At 34.9% G+C, this 23,449-nt stretch overlaps 1 protein-coding gene across 1 annotated transcript; it reads left to right on the forward strand.

The window, feature by feature from the left end:
• Window positions 1-2,233: 2,233 nt before the first annotated feature.
• LOC577823 (homeobox protein Nkx-2.5) lies at window positions 2,234-22,850 on the forward strand. The gene is made up of 2 exons (XM_778030.4): window positions 2,234-3,016; window positions 21,226-22,850. Exons 1-2 carry the CDS (start codon window positions 2,599-2,601, stop codon window positions 21,840-21,842), a joined length of 1,035 nt encoding a protein of 344 aa, XP_783123.1. The 5' UTR covers window positions 2,234-2,598; the 3' UTR covers window positions 21,843-22,850.
• Window positions 22,851-23,449: the final 599 nt, after the last annotated feature.

Below are 23,449 nucleotides of genomic sequence, written 5' to 3' on the forward strand. Positions count from 1 at the left end.
ATCGAACGCATCTACTAAACATATCAATGGTGCCTCATTCGTATTCATTTAAAAAACGATTTTATTAATTCCACATAATTTATCTTCAAATGACGAAAGTTGTTGTACATCAGAATATAGTAAACACTTAAATATGGGGAGGGGATCACTTTTTTTTAGTAATAAATACATTATAATTGATTTTAATGCAATATGGTGTTATGTAATATAAAGTAATGTAATTGATTGATTAATAAAAATATTAATTAAGTAATGTTCAATTTTTAATTATATTCGCATTTACATTAAGATTGTTTATGGGGAATATTTATGTATCGTGTTTAATTTTATTTGGGCTTAACTTCATTGGAAAATTGAGTAGAGCATGCATGCAGAAATCATCATGTACATATAATTCATTTGTTTTCAAATCAAATCTATTAGTCAAAAGTATAAAAAGGCAAATCACAGTATAGTGATATATAAATAGGTAGGAATATAGAAATACATCAAATACAATTCATAAATTAAAATACATCAGATACTTCAAATAAACATTACATTTAATAGGCGTATACGTACTTTATATAACTTGTTTTGTAGAGGCAATGCAGCCTCTAACTAAATACGATAAAAAGACAATCCTTGATCTTTTATCAACAATGGAAGCAGTCTATAGCAGTGGAGGGCCACACGCGGTAAGGAGGAGGAGTGACAACAATCATAACAGCTGAAAAAATGTCATCGTGATACGTATTCTTTAGATTTAGGCAAATTAAAACCGTTATTCTAATATTTAATATAAATTCCCTAGCTGATAAAAAGTAACTTGCAAATGGAGCGCTGTTGTAGGAATATCATCGCAACAGAAAAGAGTGTGGAAGACAAATAGCGAGGGGGAAATTAATGAAAAAAGAAGGGATGGTAAATAGAGACGATAGAAAGAAAGAGCGAGAGGGGCGACAGTGATAAGGTAAAGAACAAGAGAGGAGTGGAGAGAGAGAGAGAAATATTCACAAGAGCAAATGGAAATGAAGAAGGATCTTTTTCGTTTATCATGTTCATTGACGCAGTTTAAAGCTGGAATATTTTAATCTCACTTTTTTTTAAAGATCTTACTTTGAATTTCTTGATTACTCTTGGATGACATTAAAATACAATCCGTATCCCTGAATTTGCTATATGAAAGCCTTTTCCCCCCAAGAAATCCAATTCGTGATCTTTTATTAAAAAAGGATTCATAATAACGCACATATCTTTCATGCAAGGTGCTCAAGGCGCTCTAAAAGTACTCTGGCTCTGCTCATATAGTAACAAGGAATTCTTTCTTACCGGTAACCAGTTAACACCTGGGTGTGGCAAGTTTAGATTAATGCTTTGCCAAAGGACATTAGTGCCAAGGTGGGGTTCGAACCGCGAACCATGCGATCCACAGTCCGACGACGCATCCACCAGACCACAACACATGTGTATCTACCCTACAATGATTTGGTATAAATTATATTCGTGGAGGTTCCTTTCAAGTTGATGAATCTAACAATACTGTCCAGTAGGACAAAACATCCCGATCTTTATAATGTTTCCCTATAATTTCATATCTTATTGAATTAAAAAAGTTGTAATTTGTTTAAAGAAGAAAATCACTATTTCACAATTTGTTTTAGAAATGCCATTTACAACTTCAGCACCATTTCTCTCCCCATTTCTCCCTTTTTTAATCTCTCTCTGTCTGTTTATCTCTCCGATAGTCTCTCCCACCCCTTCTCTCTCTGTGCCTCTTTCTGTCTCTTCCTGTATCTCTTTGTCTCTCAAATATTTTTCACACTAAAAGGTACATACAAATTATAAAGTTAAAACAAGTCTCTACCCAATGAAATAATTACAATACAGCAACATGACTTGTCTAAACACATAAAAGTGTAAATAGAACGCTATGCTATATGGATTGCTCACCCAATCAGCGGCTATTACCGACGATTACCAACGATTGAGGCGAAGTAGGTGAAAGTAATAAAAAGGGGTGTGGCTAAAATATGGAGATTATCGGAAGAGAGAAAAAATAATCATCATCCAATCTTTAAAGCATAACAATTTTGCTTTCTTTCTCAAGGGCTGATGGAAATTCGGGGGTGGGTGGGGATTTTCGTCGCTATTTCCAGGGGGTATACCCCTCCCCACCCCCGGTTACCCCACATGCTATTTTGTCTCACTGGTATAGACACGACACACCACGGATCGCCCACCACAGCTGACCTCGATGAAGATGCCTGTTCAGAGCCGACCCCTGTCTTGTTTAATGGTTCGACCCACCCGCCCGTCAAACTGTCTCCTAAAGAAGAACTGCCCCACTTTTTTTCAAACACTAATGGTCTGTTTTATCACAATTGTAAGACCCTTGATAAGTGAACGTAAATGTTTATTCGTGTGATGCGACAGTGTCTCGGCAAAGATTGACACGGGATGAGAGTGAAACGTTTTCGATCAAAAAACTCAACCTCGCTACTCTTCTCCAAACCACACGCATATCAACGTCACAAACTTTTCCAGCCCGCGTGTGGCGGCTTATTATCATACATTCATTTATAGTTTTTTAATTGAGTTTTAAATTTGGATTTGAATATGTCGTACATGCAGACCTTCGTGCCTCCTTTCACAACCGGTATGTTCCCGGGCAACCCGTCGTCGTTTTCGGTGAAAAGCATCTTGAATTTAGCGGAGCAGCAGCCGCCGTACCGCGGGCAGACGGCCGGTTACCAACAGGGTTTGCCCATGGATTCTAGCTATTACTGCGGGCTCCAGGAAGATTGTATGCTCCCCGATCCAGGCTCCATGCCTCCCCCCTGCGACTACACTGGAGCCCCGAACGCAATCTACCCGACCCAGCCGCGGGATCCTCACACCGTGGAGCATGGCTCCGTGCCTATTCCGGTAACGGCTGCTTCCAACGGGACACCGTGTTCATTCCACCCCGACACGACAGGCGATATAAACATCAGAGAGATAGGTGGAGACGATACGGCGCCCAACACTAATCCAGGTAGATAAATATCTTATTTTCTTAAATCGCATGTCCTTGTATATTCGTGTCAAGTAAATTCTTGATGTGAAATCGTGTATTTTCCTTCGCAATAATATACCTACATATCCTCGCTCTCAGTCATGTCCGTGGTTAATTTTGTCCAGCAACAAAATAAAATAAATGATGTCTAGATATTTAATCTGTTTTGAGAATCCTTCGACTTGCAGTTTAAACTTAATAGGGACTTAAGGCCCAACGTGGTCGGTGACAACTCAAAATTAAACATGAATAATCTCCGTTTTTTTAAAATTTGTCGATAAGTTTGACCTCCAAAAACAAGTTATAGGCCTACTTAAGTTATAGCCAGAGACGATACTCTTGATTATAAAAAGGCTCATCGGTTATTAAAGATAATATTAATCATCGAATGTTTCAATATTGAAGAAAAATAATTAGCGGCATACCGGACATGGATTAGATTACTTTATCGGTTAGTTTTCAAAACGTTATGTTGAGGCTCATGTGCATGCTCAAACATTTTCTTACCTTTTTTTTTATACTTCACCGATTGGCGAAGTAAACCAGCCAATGCAAAGCCCCCTGTGTTTTCAAATTTTTGTTAGGGATAGCTTATAAATCTACTATTTTTACCTGTTATTACCACCACCTCGGATTTCTAGGAATGATCTATATCGCGTGTCTACTCGCCACAAAGTATGTTGCCCTTTTAAAGATTAACTTACCCACATTTTCATCAATGATTTCCTCTCAAAACAGACAATGTCGATTAAAAAAAGAATATGGTACGTGAAGATAAGCTCGTATTACAATTATGATTTGGCAGATAAATTGCATTTAAACATACTGCCGTCTCTTTGAAGCAATTAGTAGTTTGACATGTATTATTATTAGTGAAATGTGAGTTATTAGAATTTATAATAATTTGGGGTTGATTTCTTTTTAAAGACAACGATTTTATATTATACAATACAGAAAGGAAATCAGGTAAGATTTGACAATGAAAGTGTAAAATGCTACACAAATATATTCACATTTAGAGGCGACGAATCGAATGATGATTACAACCCTTTCTACCCTTTCAATGTTTCCATATTCTATTCTCCCCCCCCCCCCAAAAAAAAACAACAAAACAACAACAAAAAAACAACAACATGAAAACAATATCTTCAACAGTAGCCATTGGCAGAATATGAAAGTAGGTTGTGTTTAAAGAATTAATGAAGAAATATGCTGCATGTCAAATATTCGCAAAGGCATTATACAGATTATGGTAATTTTGGAAAGGCACATTGTTTCCTTAAAGAGATCTTTGAAAAAAAGTTGAAAACATTACAGTTTTGTTCATTCATTCATGTGAACATTATTATGTATTCATTTGAGCGCCTGTCCAGATCAAAACAGAAAAGTCACATTTGGGTTGAAAAAGGAAGAAAGAGAAAATGTGCAACATGTTGAATCAATCTTTGTTTAAAAGAGTGAGAAATGTGACAGTTGACAGGAGTATTTAATCTAATATGGAAGCCTTCGGTAAATCTGTTTGGGTACTGCTTAATAAGCGTGTAAGAATGATGCGGATGATAACTCGTCTTGCGCGCTTGATGGACGGGCGAGACAGTCGGCTTCGGACACCCAAGAATTGTCCTTCACGTAAAAGCTCTCTGATGTTCGTCTCCTTTCTCTACCCCTCTCTCTGTGTCTGTCTCTGTCTGTCTCTCTCTCTCTCTATCACACCCTCTTCCAATGGCCCTACTGCTCTTTCTCCCCTCCTTATAATTCCGCCCTGTCTTCATGTCTCTCTCGTTCTCAATTTTCCTTCATTTGAATATGCGTTAGGGTCAGGGGTATAACAAATTTAAAAGAAAATGTTAATCTGCATTTAATTTAGATGTACATACATGTATACAAATTATTTTTTTCCCCTTCAAAGTGACGGACAAATATAGAATGTAACTGAAAACATTTGTTTTTACTGCTTCAACGTTTAATGCTTCATATAATTATGGCCTTATGAATATCAATAGTTGAATGGAAAATAAAGAAAATGACTATATTCTCAGGAGACATTGCATCGTGAAATACAGTATGATCAAATTAATCAATTCCTTTCAAAGTTCTACAGAAATTCACCGTCGTAAAATTGTTTTAATCATAGCTGCTAAATGAGTTCCTTTAATCTTATTTAGCTATTCCACAACTAACTTCCCGCGTGTTTTATTTCTATATTTCAAATTTAAATTTACGTCTGTTGGGAACACACCCAAAAAATAACGTAATTTATCATTCTCAAATCTTAGGCCAGGCATTATTATTGGATCCTTGAATTGTTTTCACTAACCTTGGAAACTATAATTGAAGATCAAATTTTGAACTTGAATGTGTGACAATATTATATTTACCCTTGATACTTTTAGACACGTTTATTCCGTGATGATCGTAGAAAATGCCATATTGGACAAAACAAAAATAAGAATTAGAGTTTGCTTCATTCAAAACACTAATTTAACTTAATCTATTATTTAAATCGAATCACACATTACTTGTTACCAAGGTATGCTGATGCAACCAATTGTTTGTTGTATGTATAGTCATTAAAAGCTATTTCAATTACTGTAATATATTTAATTTATAATTTGGTGGATTTAATGAAATTCACATCATTTATCCTTTTCTGTAGATGGTAAATGGTCTCTAATCAGATTCCAAGAAGGAAATAAAAAAACAAACATTTTGATAGCACTCAAACAAAATACTTGGAGATGAATGTAAATTGATACTGATAAGATGATTATTCAATATAATTATCATCATTTTATATAAAAAGGAGTTCCATCCTGTCATCAAATTCACGGCATATTCTCGTGTATACGTGTATATATTCCGCGATTAATACAACAGTAGGCCTATGCATGGAGATGTATTTTCAATGAACGATGTATATGGAAATGAGAATGATGATATTACATACTTCTGGCATCTTAGGTTACTGGTATCTCATTATATACCGAGGTCTATCTAGTTTCATGTCGTGATTTTGCCTTATTTAATTTGCATGATAATGGTAATGACCTGCGGGAATCATTGTCATATAAACACACAAAATCCGTATGGAAATTATAGTAGGGTAGGCCTACATCATTACACTCTTTGGAATATCTCACAAGCAAAATATGTATATATTGTTTCGATTAACGCATAGCTTGAAGATGTCACTGTTGTTAGTATAAAATACCATGGAGGCTAACAACTCAGGTACATGGTGTATGTTTGGGTCACGACCTTTCGTTTGTTTTTGTATAATTTATATTTTCGTTGTATTCATTTACTTATTTATCTATTCGAATTCATTTAAATTTATTTACTATTTAATGAGGGTGAAGGGTATTGGGAGAGGTAGGGATTAATGATTTAATACAACAAGATATGGTGTCCACGGCCAATACATCCAAATGAGATGTTTACGATATTTGAAAATTATAATGACGTCATTAACTTAATCCTCATGTTATACAGTTTTTATTATAAGCTGTCAATTAATAGATAAAACAGTTTAGTTTAAGGTGCATGTGTTATTACTCCATTATCGTTTATCTCTGAATCACGCAATTTGGGAAATAGTTATTTTTTTAATGGTGATCAGGAAGAATATCTACTTTGATAAATACAGAATAATTTGCAGTGAACAACTGAATGATTCACAGCCCTTGTAAATTTGATGTTTGTTTTTAAAACTCAAGAATGAAAAGTGGACTGGTTGAATAGTTTTAGATGTATCGGATTTAACAAGTCGCACTCTTAAGAAGCATAAATCGGGAAAAATCAAATTTTCAACATACTTAACAAATTACAAATGTAAGGGTATATGAATAATTTAGTTGTTAACTGTAAACCGAACTATGTCAATCCGACACATGCATCAGATTATTTACAAGGAACCGTTGAGCGATTCAGTTTTGAAACGATAACGATTATTTTCATCAAGTGGTAAATTGGGAGACCTTGGGGTTATTAATAAGAGCCAAATAAGCACAGCGGCTTTGGGCCCATAACATTTTATTTATTACTTCTTTTTAAATGATAAGTGGAATAAGTGGAACTAAATTTCAGCTACGCCCGTAGAAATGTTCTTAAAAAAATAAATGTCTGCCCCAAAATTTTCTGAATGATTTGATAAAGCCTAATTGACTTGTTTGCATTTAAAAAACAAAGTATATCAATTACCAAATTATTCGTATTACCTGCTATTCGTGCCGAATCGGATATCAACGATTGAATATAAAGTAAAGCAAAACAAAAATAACGTATCCAGCATAGGGTGAAACTGGCGTACGCCCCTCCCCTTTATCAAGCTTAAGGGGGGGGGGGTTGCAGTTGGTCAACAGAGGATAGCTTTCGACACCCCTCCCCGCGTAATCCATTTATGAATACTCCATTGACATACAGTGTAAAGGAAAAGCCGATCTCTTTTTTTCTTCTCCATCTAGGCCTAAAATCATTATTCATTTTTGTTTAATATTTAAATAATTGGATAGCAGGTTCATGCGTGGTACTCAAATCGGCGATTTAGCATATATATATATGCAAAGCTTAAAATATTATTCTTTTTATCGGTGAAATACCTACGTGTATTTAAAGATAGGAAGCGTTCGATTACCGTAAGTGTATTCCCGTAACTGTCTTCTTTGTAAATCCACTCGCGTGTCCGTCCCGCGTCTAGTGCATTCAGAGGACCCTTGACGTGCACTACATTTATCGTTAGCCGTTTAGTGCTTTATAAACAAATACTTCAAAGTTATGAATGAGCCCATCCATGCAGCATAGAGTGGACAATTTCCGAAAGTGAAGGAGGCATTTTCAATCGATCATTTAAACCCGAAATAATATCGTCGCATCTCTTGCTTTTTTTTTGGGGGGGGGGGGCAGAGAACAATTGCATTTTTATTCACATATGGAAGCACTTGATTTGGAGTTTATAATTTGGGAGATTGATCAAGAGCCATATTATAACAGTTTGTAAATCATGAGCACTTAAAGATATCATTTTTTTTTCTAGCATAGACAAGCTAATTTGAGATATCTTCAAGATTGATTTCACCATTGTTTTATATATATATATGTTTTTACTTGTCCATGTGTTTTCTAATGAAGCAATTAGTTTGTAATCAATACATTGTCGAATGATATTAAATAGTGCTGTAATGAATACCTATCACATTCCATTATGGAATGGATGAGGAAAGCTGAAAGTAATTTTCACTAGGCTGGTAGATTTTTTGTTTCTTCTTGCGAGTTAGGAGGACGAACATTTTATTAGCAGACTGACTACTTGTCCACTGATTGATACGGGTTCTGATTCCTGTATTACCAATACTCAAGTGCCGCCATGTTTTAAATTTGATCGCCAAAACATGTTTTATTTGTATTCTTGAGGAGATCTATTGGAACGACATATAAAGATATAAAGATATGAAGACTTTGTTCGCAAAACATCAAAAAATCAAACCTAGCATTGACAACAAGGGAAATTGAATTATTAAAAAGTCGCTAATACCAGGCATATACAAGTTGTTTAAAGAACAGTGATTACGTGGTCACAACCGCCTAGGATTATATTTCAACCATCGTCCACGAAAAGTCGTGACGGCATAAATACGCCCTTTATCTCTAATTTCAAATAGTCATATATTATATATTGGGTTTCTAAAATAAATAAAAGTGTATGGTTAGCATGGAGTCTTTCATTCTCGACATTGTAAGCCTGTGATAAGCCAATCTACATACGGGTGGTCGTAAGCGCTTATCTATAGCAAACTTAAAGATCCAGTGTTGCATTTTTTTCTCAAAGTGTGAATACTTTGCAGTATTTAGCTGTATTCCTTGTGGCTGAATGAAACATGAATAATGATAGAATTCGGAATAATAATAAAAGAAAACATACTGTACACTTTCATACACAATTATTATCATTTAGAGTCTGAACAGAGAATTGTTTCTCTTTTTCACATCTTCGTCATCCTGTGGACAAGGGCATCTATATTATGATTATAATAACACGTTCACTAAATGTCATACTTTTGAGAAATCTTAGAATATATATTTTTCTCTCTCTCTCTCTCTCTCTCTCTCTCTCTCTCGCTCTCTCTTCATCTCTCTGTGGCTGTAGTTTGACATTATAACTCCAAGATCGAATGTTTAACAGTTACTTTTTGCAATTTGTTTGTTCTGGTTCTTCTCATGAGCACAATATACAAGATTCGTGGAATAATAATGATCTTTACAAAATAAGACCGCTTCTGTATATCTTTCTTCCGCATGCGCAAAAAAAATATGAAAAGAACAACAGATGATTTATTACACAAGGATTCAATATGAAGATTAAGTTTTCATTTGGAAACTGCATTGCATTTTTGAAATATAATAACGATATCGTTGATCCAAATATATTTTTCTTCAAATAAGACGCAACTATGATCGTTATTTTTGTCGTTGTTTTTGTTAATATGTAACTCATACTTGCATACATGTTATTACTCATACTTGTATAAGCTGATGCTGTTTATTTATTTCATACACAGAATGAGAACGAGCTTGTTATCATTATGCATTAATACAAGTGTGACACCGACATTCACTGATAGGCATTTACGACAATTATTCATTTTATGATGATCCTTACAGATTTACATATGATTTATAAGTCTAAAACGATGGAATGTAATCAAGAATGAGACATGGATAGAAGATACTTATCCTACATCCATAAGATAGTAGTAGTAAAATTGGATATAATCTCATCTGTTAAATGCTTTTGAGGTGTTGTGGTGTTTTAGGTGTTGACCCACTCATTCCAATGGTTGAGGGTTCGAATCCAAACCCAGAAATTACCTTTTACAAGACATTAATCCACTTTTGCCACTCCCCCATGTTTCAATGGGTACTTCGCAACTGTTGGGGTGATAGTAATTACAATGTCCTCTTGGGAACAACTGATTTTGATGGGACTTCCCTCGATAAACCAAATTGTTATATTATTATTGCTCAACAAAACTGTTTCATTAATGAAGCTGCGATTTCGAATGTTATTTGGTTGACTGGTATTGATTTCGGGTTTGTCATTAATTTGTACGAATCATGCTCCGGTGGCAATAAATATTTTCCTAGTGAATTTTTTCGTGATTTTCCTCGTGGTCAAGTTTCGACAAAATAAACAACTTCTTACTTTCAACCCTTGACAAAAAACACCACACCTAATTCTACTCCTCACCCTTAAACACAAACTGGGTATTGATGAGACCGTCGTAAGTATAAGTTCACCGACATCCTTATTGCAATGCGTTTATCAAAATATAACATAAAAATTGTACATGAATAAAGTTTATTAAACCAATACCCTGAAGCCCAACTTCAATCTTTAGCCTTACCGTACACATGCTGCCGATGCTATATTTTCAATAAATTAAATACAAAAGCTATTTTCGCCTGAGCAATATTTTGTCGGAGCACCCCCACGCGCGCCTATAGAAAGAAGCTCCTCGGCGTGTCTTATGTGAGCGAGTTTGAAGTATTTAATATCGAAGCCCTTTAACTCTCGCTCCCATCGAAAGTTTGTACTGACGTGTTTCATTATCCAGACGTTTTAGAGATACTTCCCTCGCCGTGGCTGTCGTTCGAGATATCGAACAGGCCTCATCACTGGGTCTTTCGTTGGAAAGATGAGAAAAGAATGCTTTGATTATACAACGCAAGTACAGAGTTCATGATAGGCTTATACAGAAAAATCGCGAAAATATCAAGCGTGTTTTAATGATCCAGACGATGATGGTAATAAATAATTTTATTGTTGTTATTATTGTCGTGATTATTGTAATAATAAATCATCGAAACTAATTATTTAGTTATCTACTTGTTTATTCATTTCCCATATTCAGCCGGAGAGCACTAGAATATAGCGATTCAAATTACAAGAGTGTTATAGTATTTAAAAAAAAGCGGTCTTCCGCTGAAGTCTGCACTAATTACTTAAAGAAAACAAACACATCTAGTTACTACTTCAACACTCTTTACGGAAGACCAAATCATTGACAACTGTTTTAATTTCATGCATATATAATGAATTAATACATTTGTAACTTAACACTAAGAAATTCATAATTTCATTTACACGCATATATTAACAGAATAAACTATTAAATAACACGGCATTTCAATGTATGAATTACCTCTGTAGATGGGGCCAAGGGCAAGTATTTTGGGTGGGGCGAGGTTAGGGAACCCACTTCGAACAAGTGCTACAAGGTGACGGTGAAGTACAGTACTGTGGTATACGGTTTATTGGCTAGCAGACAATCACCCTTCTTGACCACCGAATCATCAACATCTCCACCCACTGAACAACGCATGGACAGTCAAATACAAATGTATGAACAGAAGAGAAACACATGTGTGTACACGCATCAGAAATATCCTAGCACTATAAATTGGAACATTGCATCATTTATGAATACAATCTCATGGCAGGAAAAATGTTTGCTTCCTCCTTACCATCATTCCCTTTAAAAAATATTTCAATGATGTTAATTGATATTTGTAGGTTCACATAACATATTTCATATTGAAGGATACAATAAATCCTCTGCATAATTAATTTATGTGTATTCAATCAATAACTTGAATCATCTGTTTATGAAGTGTAATTTAAAAAAAGGTCGACAGGTCAACAATAATTACAGTGAAAAGTAAAACTAATTAAAAGAAACAAGTGGTATTACCCAGTTCAAATTTCTACGTTGAAATAATAGCTTTCCATGACATCATTCCATAATTTAACCCGTAATCGATATCATATCATAATCTTTACGCTAACATAACTGTCTAACTGTAATTTCAACCTTAATTATAATTTGTAACGCAAGATCTCTAAACTATACCGCTCTGGGTTTCGGCCACTTAGAGGCGCTTCAGCTCAGTCAAACAGGGCGCCACAACAGAGCGAGATCAGCGTATTCATCACCTACATTATTACACTGTAGAAATTAGACGCACCATTTGGGCAATGCTTAACATTATAGTTATTACCTAAAATCACACCTCTTTTAACAAATATATCAACTTTCTTTTCACCTTTTCACAATTTTTGCATTTATGCTGACTCTCTAATACAAACACATTTACATCAATCAATTACTTGCTAACATAAAAAATTCGAAACACATCTTAGAAATAAGTCTTGCTTACCTCGACCAAGAAGAAGCGTACACATAAACTTGAACTTATTATTCAAACAAATATGTCTCAAATGGATAAGTTCATAAATAATCATATACACACGCACATGCTCACGTACCTGTATGGCAGTGTTTTACTCTTGGTATTCATAATTAAGTATAATTTCATACATATACTTTGTCGATAACTAAATGCAACTTAATCAATCTAATCGTTCAGTGGTAACCTCGTCGGCGTTTTAAATCGTTTTATCAAATCAAAATGTATATTCTTATCTTTTTTTCTAATCATAATTCAGAGTTCTTGCCTTAATGACTAGAAGAAAAAAAGGACGTTTTGTAAATCTGTATTTGGGTAATGAAAGTTCATATGGCCAAACTAGGGCCAAGATAAACCATTATATTTACATTGGCTGTGTGTTTAATATTACCATAATTAAAATTTAATGGGTTCGCCATGAATACAAATACAGGCCTAGACGCAATAACAGTCTTCCAAGCGCAATTTATGCTCAATTGTTCCGTGGTATGGCTTAGAATGATCATTCGTTCCATTACATACTTGTTACTTTCTATAACATAATTATGATACATTAGATGACTTTTGCAGATGCATTCATTCTAAGATAAGTGTCGTTTTGAATGAGGGGCTCATTTTCTCTGACTTTTGTTTCCATCCAACACTACTCCGAATAAATCCTAAACAATACATTCCCTCCATAATTATCATGGATTGTAAACGAGTCATGGTCTCATACCAAAAGAAAAACACGTATCCAAACCAAGCTAGCTCGTTAAGTGTTGCTTAACGACCAATCGACCGAGAAAGAGAAATTAATTAAGACGCTTGAATGGAATGATGGAGTGAATAAGTCTGACGAGAAACGCGTGCTATAACGCGGATGCTAAGCCTTTCGAAAAACCAGCCTGAGGCAATTCCAATAGCATTGTCCATCGACCATGAATGTGCGTACATTACAAGGGCGTGTCACGTAATCTGAACATGATTTAAATGGGATTGGCATACAAACTAAGGTATTGAAATTGCCCTTTAGTTGAGTCTTTTCGCAAAGTCTTTTCGATCACAATAATTTTCAACAGGTCATTCGTTAAAAAGAAAAAAAAAATCGAGCTTCGCAGATTTCCACTCGGGGTCAAAGACATCGCCAAAAGTGTGAAAAATAAACACGCTCGTTTCTTAATGGAACTAACAAATGCTCTACCTTACTTGCTTTTAATCTGTATAAACACCGCTGCTGTGAATTATATGAACGAAGGAAGGATCTTCGATATCCCGCCTCACAGCTTGATAAACACGCTGTCTTATTATTCAGTTTATGTTCCTCATGTACCATAATAAAAGTTTATTCTCTAGACTTATCTAATTACTAGACATATATCTGATTACTAGGCAGATTTTAAGAAGCATTTGAATCCTTATTTGTTTATCTGATTTTCACACGTTTATTCTATGTAAAGCGCTGTGAAACCGATTATTGCGTGAAAAAAAAATTGTTTTCTTTAAAAAATATTATATAGATTTAATGGTTCCTCTACTTTGGAAAGAACGCCTCTGTCTACAAGCGGTATATATTGGAATCAGAGTATATCAATTCTTAATTATACAACCAAACGTATTCGTTTTGGATTATTTAGAAAGATAGATATGACCACATATTTTCAAAGATGCGGTTCGACCGTGCACTAACTTGTACCATCAATACTGCCTGATCATCATTTAAAAACATTATTGCATCTTATATATAAACATTTTTTTAACAATTTTATAAACAATAAACATAGATATAGACAACGATCAAAATATATCAACGATCAAAAGCTTTTAAGCATTCAACTGTCATTTCATTCCACATTTTACATGGGTTCCTTCAAGCACATAACGTGTGATCATAGCTACTTATAAAAAGGAGGAAGACATTTTCTTCTACTTCTGTTAAAAACTCTTTAATCCAAGGGTTTGATGAGGTTCATTGTTTACACAATACTCGCTTAATTGCGCTCTTAGCTATGTAAGCCAGGTCATAGTATGAAGTCATCGTACAGATATACACAGACCATGCAATTAAAGCCCTTGTGATAAGTTCATTGGCATGAAATCAGAAAAATATCATAAACGGAATGGCGAAATTGGTCTATAAATTGGACTAATAATAAGAAAGTTATGAGTGATTAAAATAATCATGGGATCACTAAATCTATGTGAATTTCAAAATGGCATTTTGGTCAATGGATTGTGACATATTCGCGAACAACTCTCCTGTTTATCGTGTACACAAATATTATATGTTTCTGTTTTTCTCATGAATGCCTTCTCCTTCGGGGCACTACTCAAAACATATTCACGAAAGCATATGCTTATAGTTCCTCCAAATAGAAAAGAACCTCTTGAGATATGCATTTGCGAATAATTGACAGTTTAGTCATTTTGTGTGTTTGAACAAATAGGAAAGTTGTTCGCCACTACATCACAGAGATACATTTTATTCAGCCAATTGGAAGAGCTGTATTCACCTAAAGTTCACCTATAGCGAATACAAGTGAATAAAATGAATACCGTTCTCATCTCTTCCGATTTCATTCAAACTTTTAGCAGTCTACTTCTCAGATTTTTTCTGCTTTCCTCTTACGCAGCGTGCTTTCACGGTTGCCTTTCCCTTTAAGGGTTAAATAGACGTTTTCATTCCAATTACCGACACTTTTTGTAAATGTGACATTGCTACAAATAGAAAAAACAGAAACGTTTCAACTTGGCATGTTGCTGATTTAAATAATTTACGGCTTTCCCTTTTCAACCTCTCCCTCGGAAATAGTGTAAGGTAATCAAAAAAGAAAAACAAAACATTCAGTGTCTGCAGTAGTATACTCTTCCTTCTACATGTTCTCATGTATCTGCATGTTACGGCTCTGTATCAAAAGTAATTGAGCCAAGCCATCAAATATGGGCGATCTTCCTCCAAGTGTGAAGTGAAATGACGTGGTATGACCGTAGATCTTATACAAAAGACTACGATTATATACCCCTTAAAGTTAACAGTTAATACCATAACTTTGACTAACGAAGAATATTACAGGCCTACCGCTAGGACTTTTCAAGTTGAACCCCTGTTTTCTGTTTCAATTTTGAGAATCATAAGAAATTAAATTAACAAATATTCATGGCACGATTCCATTTTGTATTTAAAGAAAATTGTATTATTTCAAGTCCTGGAAAAAAAAAATCATTATTTATTCAGATGCGAGGATAGGCATATATGTACATGATCAGCAGTGCTATTTCCGCTATCATTATTGTTATTATTTTTACGTTTTATTATTGTTTTATATCTCGCTTAGAAAACATTTTTCTTATATCCTTATTGTAAGAGATGGCGAACTTTGTTATTTCTAGAGATGTGCTTCGCGCTCTTGGCATACCATCGTGTTTTTATCGTTTTGGCAAAGAAAGGATTAAAGGTAATACAAATATGACATGCAAGTGATCAATTTAGGATCGATTGCGTCATAATGACCTGGGAATTCATAATGTTGATATTGGGTATATGTTTTAAAGCTATCCGTGAGTTATCATACTCAAACCCATTTATAGTTTGCGAAAATGGTTGGCATGCGCATACTTGTGGAGCTAGAATAGCCACATATAGTCAGGTAAGAGCCTTATGTACAACTATTAATCATTCTCTCTCTCTCTCTCTCTCTCCTTTTCTCTCATTCAGACACACACACGCACACACACATGTACACTCACATACGCAAACACACTCTCTTCCCCACTCTTTCTCTCTCTCTATCTCCTTTCTCTCCGTACTAATTTGTATAATTTGCCTATAATACCATTTGTGCCTTTGCAATTTCCTTAGAGAAAATGTAGCCTATAAATCTAAAATACCACAGATTTGCTGTAATAAAATTCGAAAATAATGTTAAATTTTTGTTTGTTACAATAATTGCTTGCTACTAGCTTACAGTTCATCTGCAATATAAGCGATTGTCATTACTCTGTACACGAAATTATTATAAGATACCAATGCAGTTCTATACCGTAACACGGTAACAAAGATTGCAATCTCGAACCGTCATTCAGCACTCTTGTCCTTTATGTAAAAAATGCAATGACAACACTTATCTAATTTGAAAAATATATCAACAACTAATATATCTTTTGTTAATTGAAATGATACTGGGTTGGACATTATAATTTCCTGTATTATCATCTTTCGTGTATTAAAGCTCGGGGTTTCTCAACGAATTACGGTTTTGTGCCACAATAGGGTGAACATAAGGCCACTTTCGATTTCACATGTTATTTAATCAGCCAGTATCAGGAAGTTATTGCCCCGATTGAGGCTTCCTTTTACAAATAATAATCCTTCCATCTCTCACTCTCCATTTCTCTATCTATCTCTTTCAAATTCTCATTTTCTGGCTGCTTAAAAGTGATTTATTTTTCGTTACAATAGTTAAAGCTGCATCTCCATTGAATTTTCTATTGCGCATTTTCCTCTTCTTAATATTCAGAATCTCTGTTTAATAATCTAAAGTATTATATTTAAATATACCTTCTAGTGAATAACGACTCCCATAATATGATTAACGATTAGTGGAATATATTGATATCTGTTACATTCAATTTCTTTCTCTCAGTTGTATTTTTTTCTCTCTCACTTAAAGAATTTTTCAGATGATTTCATGATTTTCTTTCAAATTGGGGATGAGGGATAGCGTGCAAGACAACACAGTGGGTACATAATGTTTCATATCAGTAGACCTGCCAATTATTAAAGGAAACAGTCATCGTTTGTTATTGTTGATGTTGTTCACATTTTAGACTTGGATCATTTCATCCGTGACAAACCAAGCTGAACAAATTTATTACAACTTTGGAAAAGGTTTCTCATATTTAGCACTGGCGGATGACCTTAATCATTGCTGGATAGCCTTATACCGTGTGAGCGTTTGATTACAATATAGCAAGGTGTCGTAATTGTTACTTGTCAAAAATGATTTGAATAAATCTGAAGATATATTTCTGCACGAATCGTACTTTGGAAAGGTAGCTTTTGAAGAGCTAAACTTATCATCCTTTCTTAATCTTTGCATAATTTTGGAAGGAATTTTTGGGGAAAATTCTTCCACGTATTCTTACTTAAATATGTTCTAGACTTACGAATCAATGCAAATTACATAGTTACATACAAATATTCACTTTTTCGAATCTGATTGAGTGTAATCTATATATTCCTTTCTGTAATCCTTTAAGAAATATATCGCAATATTTCTGTAGGATAAACAAAAATTATAATTTGTTTTGGCTCGCGTTATTGATAGGCTAAGTATAATAATATTGGCATGTGTTACGAATAAGGTTTATATTCGCGTTATTTTTAATTTGGTTTCGGGGTTGAACACCAGCTGGTATCTAATTCATCAACAGTTGTTTAATTGAAGATAAAGAGTATGCCAAATGGAATTTACACTGATTGTTAAATGTTTATCGGAAATCATAATCACAATATCAATAACAATGAGAAAAATAATAACTGTACATTACTATAACAATAACAACAACATTAATTATAATAATGATAGTGATAAATGATTAATGAATTTTAATTTCGTGTCCCATCACACATTGACTGTTTGCCAACAGCAAGCATACTCAATCCCTTTTTATCATTTTCTTGATACGCGAATATACACAATGATAAAAATTATGGTAATCAATATTGAACGTAATCAGGACATATTTCATATAGAGTCATGTTTTATCATGTAAAACAGTCATAAAAAGTAATGCTTTCAAGTAAGCTTTGAAAGTTTAAATGGCTGGAAGGTTTCCCCTTCTGAACAAAATCTGATACACATGTAGTGCAATACAATTAAAGACACCATGATAAAAAACATGTCTCCCTCCACCCCATCTCAGAAGAAGTTGTGAAAAACATTTTCGTTTGTTTGTTTGTTTTGTTTGTTTTGTTTGTGTAGGTTTTCAACAACTTTAAAGACTTCTGCTCCCCTTCACCGTAAAAAAACACACCTGGATTCACCACTGATTAAACTATCATTCATACATTGACACAAGTCCAACATATATTATGATATAACATGATATTCACTGTTAATGATGTGAAAATGATAGTAATCATGGATATGGATAAAACTATAGAGAGAATATCGGTAGAAAGGTTTTTGAGGTAGATGCGAGGCTATAGAACAACACCTAATTAAAACGGGCAATAAACTTTGAGGTAATGACATTGTGAGTTCACCTAGCACCACAGACTTTGAACAGGAAAACTGAGATCCTTTCCCAGCCGATATCTCTTCCCTAATGTTTTAACTGTAGCTCCAACGTGTGAAGAAAATGAAAGTCTACTGATCGTAATAACGATTACAAATATTTGTCTAGTCCCTTTTCTATATTATTTTCTACACCTAACCCTGCTTTTCGTTGACCTCAAATCCTGAGCATACAGTCGGTCACAACATTCGAAGATTCGATCGAGTTCCATTTAAGAACTCTGTCAAGTTTGGGTCTGGTGTGGGTATTATACACAGAGCATTTCCTTGATATGAGAAGCAATATTAGCTTCAACATTTTAGAGTTTTAAGGAGAACTTTAAACCTTTACCTTTATCAAATTTGGAATTGATAATTCACTGAAGACATCTGTCATTTCTGATGTATGCATGTTTTGACTGTACGCTATGATAAATCATTGTACTATCTTTTGCGACGGCTTGCCTAGCGATCTCGTCATTACTTCTTAACGACTGCAGCTTAAATGTAATTTGAAATCACTTAATCTATGCATGATCTATGTGAATTTCAAATAAATGAATATTATTGTCATTCGACTGTGACCATTTTGAAGTCATTGGGGAAAATGATTCCATTTGGGTTGAAATAAAACACAATGGATTGCATGTAGTCCTCAAGAGTCCACAGACAAAAAACCTCAGATTCATTCATACCATTTGATAACTTACATTTTAGTTATTGGTTTTATTCATCTGTTTTGTTTCCGTTGTTGAAATTTAAAGAAGATGGAAGAGCCGATACAGCAACACTACACATTCGCCAATTTAAAATTTCAATGTTATATCCGATTTTACCAATCTGTTTCTCTGTGCCTTCTGTTTTTCATGCAAAGCAACTTTGTATGAAGGTTGGATCCACGCCGCGGCGCGCCGGCTGTAATCTTTTGAAAAACGTAATGTTAGATAGTTACCTGGTTACTGTGCTAATTATAATGTGCTAATTGGCATTTCATGACCAGCTTTCATGTCACGTCTTATCAACCAAGTAATCTAATATATATGTTATACATTCCAGGATATGGATGCTTAAGACGAAAACATATACTGTATATAATTATATATAAAACGTTAACGGGGAAGTCCATCCTGGTAATTAAAGCTTATATTGATAAAAGAAGAAAAAGAAGAGAAACAAATTCGTGAAGTTTGAGCAATATTCGATTAAAAATAGAAATGTAATATGTATGAATATTTGAATGTTTCAAGTTTCAAGTTTCAAGTTTTCTCAATGTAGTACAAATTGGCAACACTGTGACGTATCTTTCGAGGTCCTCCTATTTTCTTAATCAAAAGTAGGGTGCATGTTTGATGGAAAAAAATTCCATAGGGAAAAAATATATTTCAGATTTGTTAAAGATTTAAATACAGAGCAAATGGGAGGGGACCTCCGAAATAAGTAACACAGATGTCATTTTCTTTTTGATCGACCGCAACTTCATAAATTATTCATAACTTTTCACTTTTCCATCGGATTTCGCTAAAACTTTAACTGACAAGCTCTTCTCATTCGTTTGCTTCTTGCTATCAAGGGGGACATGCATTCCCTTTATAAGGGAGCCTGCAATTTGTGATTGTGATTGGGATCAGAGTGCAGGTAGAAAAATATGAGGGGGGAGAGTGGATGTGGTGGGGGGGGGGGGATTAGACAAAAATAAAAAAGTTTATGATTTAAAAAATTGAGAATGGCCATAATGTGTGATAGTTTTAGATGGATGAGATTTCCATTTTCGCTTGCACGAACATGACACACTATTTCAGTGTTTTTAAAATACCTCCTTTAAACATATTACACATTAATTTAGGGATATTTAGAGTGATGTAGGGGTAAAAAGCAGGAGTTATGTACATGTGACGTCACACATAAGCATGACAAATAACATATTGATAGACGAAGATCCCCCATATGACATTCAAAATACCCCCCCCCAACAACATCAAAAAAAGGTCGGATTTTCTCGAAAATTCACAAATTATTTTATCTCGCTGATTATCATTCATTGTTCAGCCCACCTTCTTTACGAAGGATTAATTTCCGTTTAACGAGAGAGTGATAGAATTTCTGGACAATCAATTAGTCTAATTGTCTAAGTTGTCTGGGTTTAGTTTACACAATGAGTGATAGATGGGATCAGTATAAGGCAAAGGTCGTGTTTATTATTTGAAAAGGTTTTGAAGGCGCAGTCCAATGATTAGTAGACTTTGATGATTTTCCATGGAAGTATCGAAAATGGGTCAAGCTCGCTATCCATAAGGACCGCTATCCATATGGACCATTATTCATAAGGACCGCTATCCATAACGCCTTATCAAATGAATAGCGGTCTTTTATAAGTAGCCGTCCTTATAAATAGCGAGTAGACCCCTCGAACATAATTCATACTTGTATTTAAAATTTGTGTAGAGTTAAGATGTAAATGTTTTTTCAAACAGTGATTTTTAAACTTAATTATCATGTCATTTGTGCATGGTTGTTTGTCATTCATATACAACCAAATGTCATCAGTATCGAACTTGTTTTAATGATTAACCTTGGTGGCCATCCCATTATGATTGTGTAGGCCTAGTTCCATGTTATTGACATTACTATTGACATCGTCAAGCTGTAATTACACTGGCTGCTCTTTTTTTCCTTCTTTTTGTAACACAGGTAACACCCTCCAGTCTGCTGACAGCAAACACTCATCAAATAACATTAAGCGGTCATCTTGTGCAAAACAGCAGCAGCAGCAACAACCTTCAAGCACGACGCTGAAGCCGCCCAAATCTGCCCGGCAACGGCGTAAACCCCGTGTTCTCTTCTCCCAAGCCCAAGTGTACGAGCTGGAACGTCGCTTCAAACAGCAACGGTATCTATCAGCACCAGAGCGAGAGCAGATGGCAAATGTTCTGAAGCTTACGCCGACTCAAGTCAAGATCTGGTTCCAAAACCGACGTTACAAAAACAAGAAACAACGCGAGACTAAGACCATTGATTTAGGAACGGCGACCGCCGTCGCAGCCGCAGCCGCAGCGGCTAGGCACCAGCAAAACAACGACCAGTACTCAGCACGTCGTGTGGCCGTACCGGTCCTCGTACGGGACGGTAAACCTTGCTCGGGTTCGTCCAATCCGCCGCCTTATTCCTATTCCTGCACCAACTATACAGTTGGTGGTACCTCCAATACCCAAGCCACATCCTTCTCGAATTCTTGTAATTATGAGTACACCACACCACAAAGCGATCAGTATCTTGAGTCGTCCATCACTAGCAACCGAACTTGGTGAGAATTCTCCAATCAGTACTCTTCAACTGATAGTCTTCCAGACTTTTTACATGACTTTGTAGATATTGATTATCGTATGAACCAATCTGTTAAAAATTTTCCACCAGGTTTACTTCTTCAAGTTATTCATTATGTACCATTTACTCTGGAAAGAAGGACTGTGTCCTCGTTGCACCCATAGTCATAGGCGAAACAAGTTCGTGAACTCTTGAAGAAGTTGGATGACACTTGGGATTATAATCCGGGGGAGCCGCTGCTGTAAACTCCTTGCTCAAACAATACAGTTGTCATGATATTTCTCATGCTTTATCGAATAAACGATACTGGTGTACTTCATTAGGGTTTAACTTCATATTTTTCTAGCTCAATGTTATCTATCAATTTTCATTTTTATGTAAATGATGATTGATGTGATACAACCTGTGTTTGAGTATTAAACTCCAAGTTGTTCTTGCCAAACTTGATTTAGAAGAGCGACACCATACCACACACTCTAAAAGTGGACATTATATTTCGGTATTATTGGTCGGTAGTTTTAGCCCTACATCTCACATATATAGAAATTTTCTCCCCAACTTTGTATGAGTATGTATTAATTTAATCAGAATGTTAATCTGGTAGGTAATTATGAACATTAAAATACCGTCTTTTCATAGCCAGAATTGCACGTATTTTTTTTTCTTTTCTTGTACTTTAAAAAAAATTCACTTGTAAGTACTGTACAACACACTTTGAGAACTAGAAATCAGCTTTTCACAATTCCTTGTACATCTCATTTGCATTTACCAATGAGATTGGAGTCACTATTTTTATCAAATAAATGCCAAATTTACTGCAGTATTATTGATGTTTATGTCGGGAAATACGCAAGCCATTCACTGTATACTTTCCACCAAGTGCTGTGCAATTCAATCAAAATACAGAGTGCACAACATACTGCATATATAATTTTCAATACTGACGAAAGAACTGTTGTATTTACAAATGTTTTATGGAATCATTCGGAATTCTAAAAAAAATAGAGATAATTTTGTATTTGTTTTATTTTAATAGAAACATCCATTTGACTCATGCACACGGATAGAATAATATTTCAACCCCAAACGTGTCCCTGCAACAGCAGCTTCAGGGGTGCTAAGTGTTAGAGATATTCCCCCACCGAACTGATTTTGTACATTACATACCAGGTAAAAATGTCAGATGTAGAAATGTCAGAGGTAAAATTTCAGAAGTAAAAATTGTAGGGGTAAACATGTCAGTTGTAAAAACGTCAGAGGTAAAAATGTCAGAGGTATAAACTGTCAGGGGTAAAAATATCCAGAAGTAAAAATATGAGAGGTAAAAATATCAGAGATGAAATGGACTTTTAATTAAAGAACTGTTTTTCGTTACCTTTAACATTTCTACTTCTGACATTTTTACCTGTGACATTGTTACACCGAACCTGATAGAAATGGGTTCAACATTTGGATAGTTTTTCTCTGGAGTGGTGTCATAGTTATTGCCCTCGTCACGTTTTTCAGCTTTATTTGAAATATTGAGATGTGTAATACCAACTTTGGTAAATGTTGTTTGAATAATTTTTTTTTCTTCAATTAAGATTGTTTT

Source organism: Strongylocentrotus purpuratus, unplaced genomic scaffold, assembly GCF_000002235.5.
Source record: "Strongylocentrotus purpuratus isolate Spur 01 unplaced genomic scaffold, Spur_5.0 spur5_scaffold_15, whole genome shotgun sequence".
In the NCBI taxonomy this organism is placed as follows: Eukaryota; Metazoa; Echinodermata; class Echinoidea; order Camarodonta; family Strongylocentrotidae; genus Strongylocentrotus; species Strongylocentrotus purpuratus.

Bases quoted from the DNA above. Each gene is read 5' to 3' on its own strand.
- LOC577823 (XM_778030.4), top strand. From the start codon at position 2,599: ATGTCGTACATGCAGACCTTCGTGCCTCCTTTCACAACCGGTATGTTC. The intron at 3,017-21,225 runs GTAGATAAATAT...TTTGTAACACAG, and splicing joins GGCGCCCAACACTAATCCAG to GTAACACCCTCCAGTCTGCT.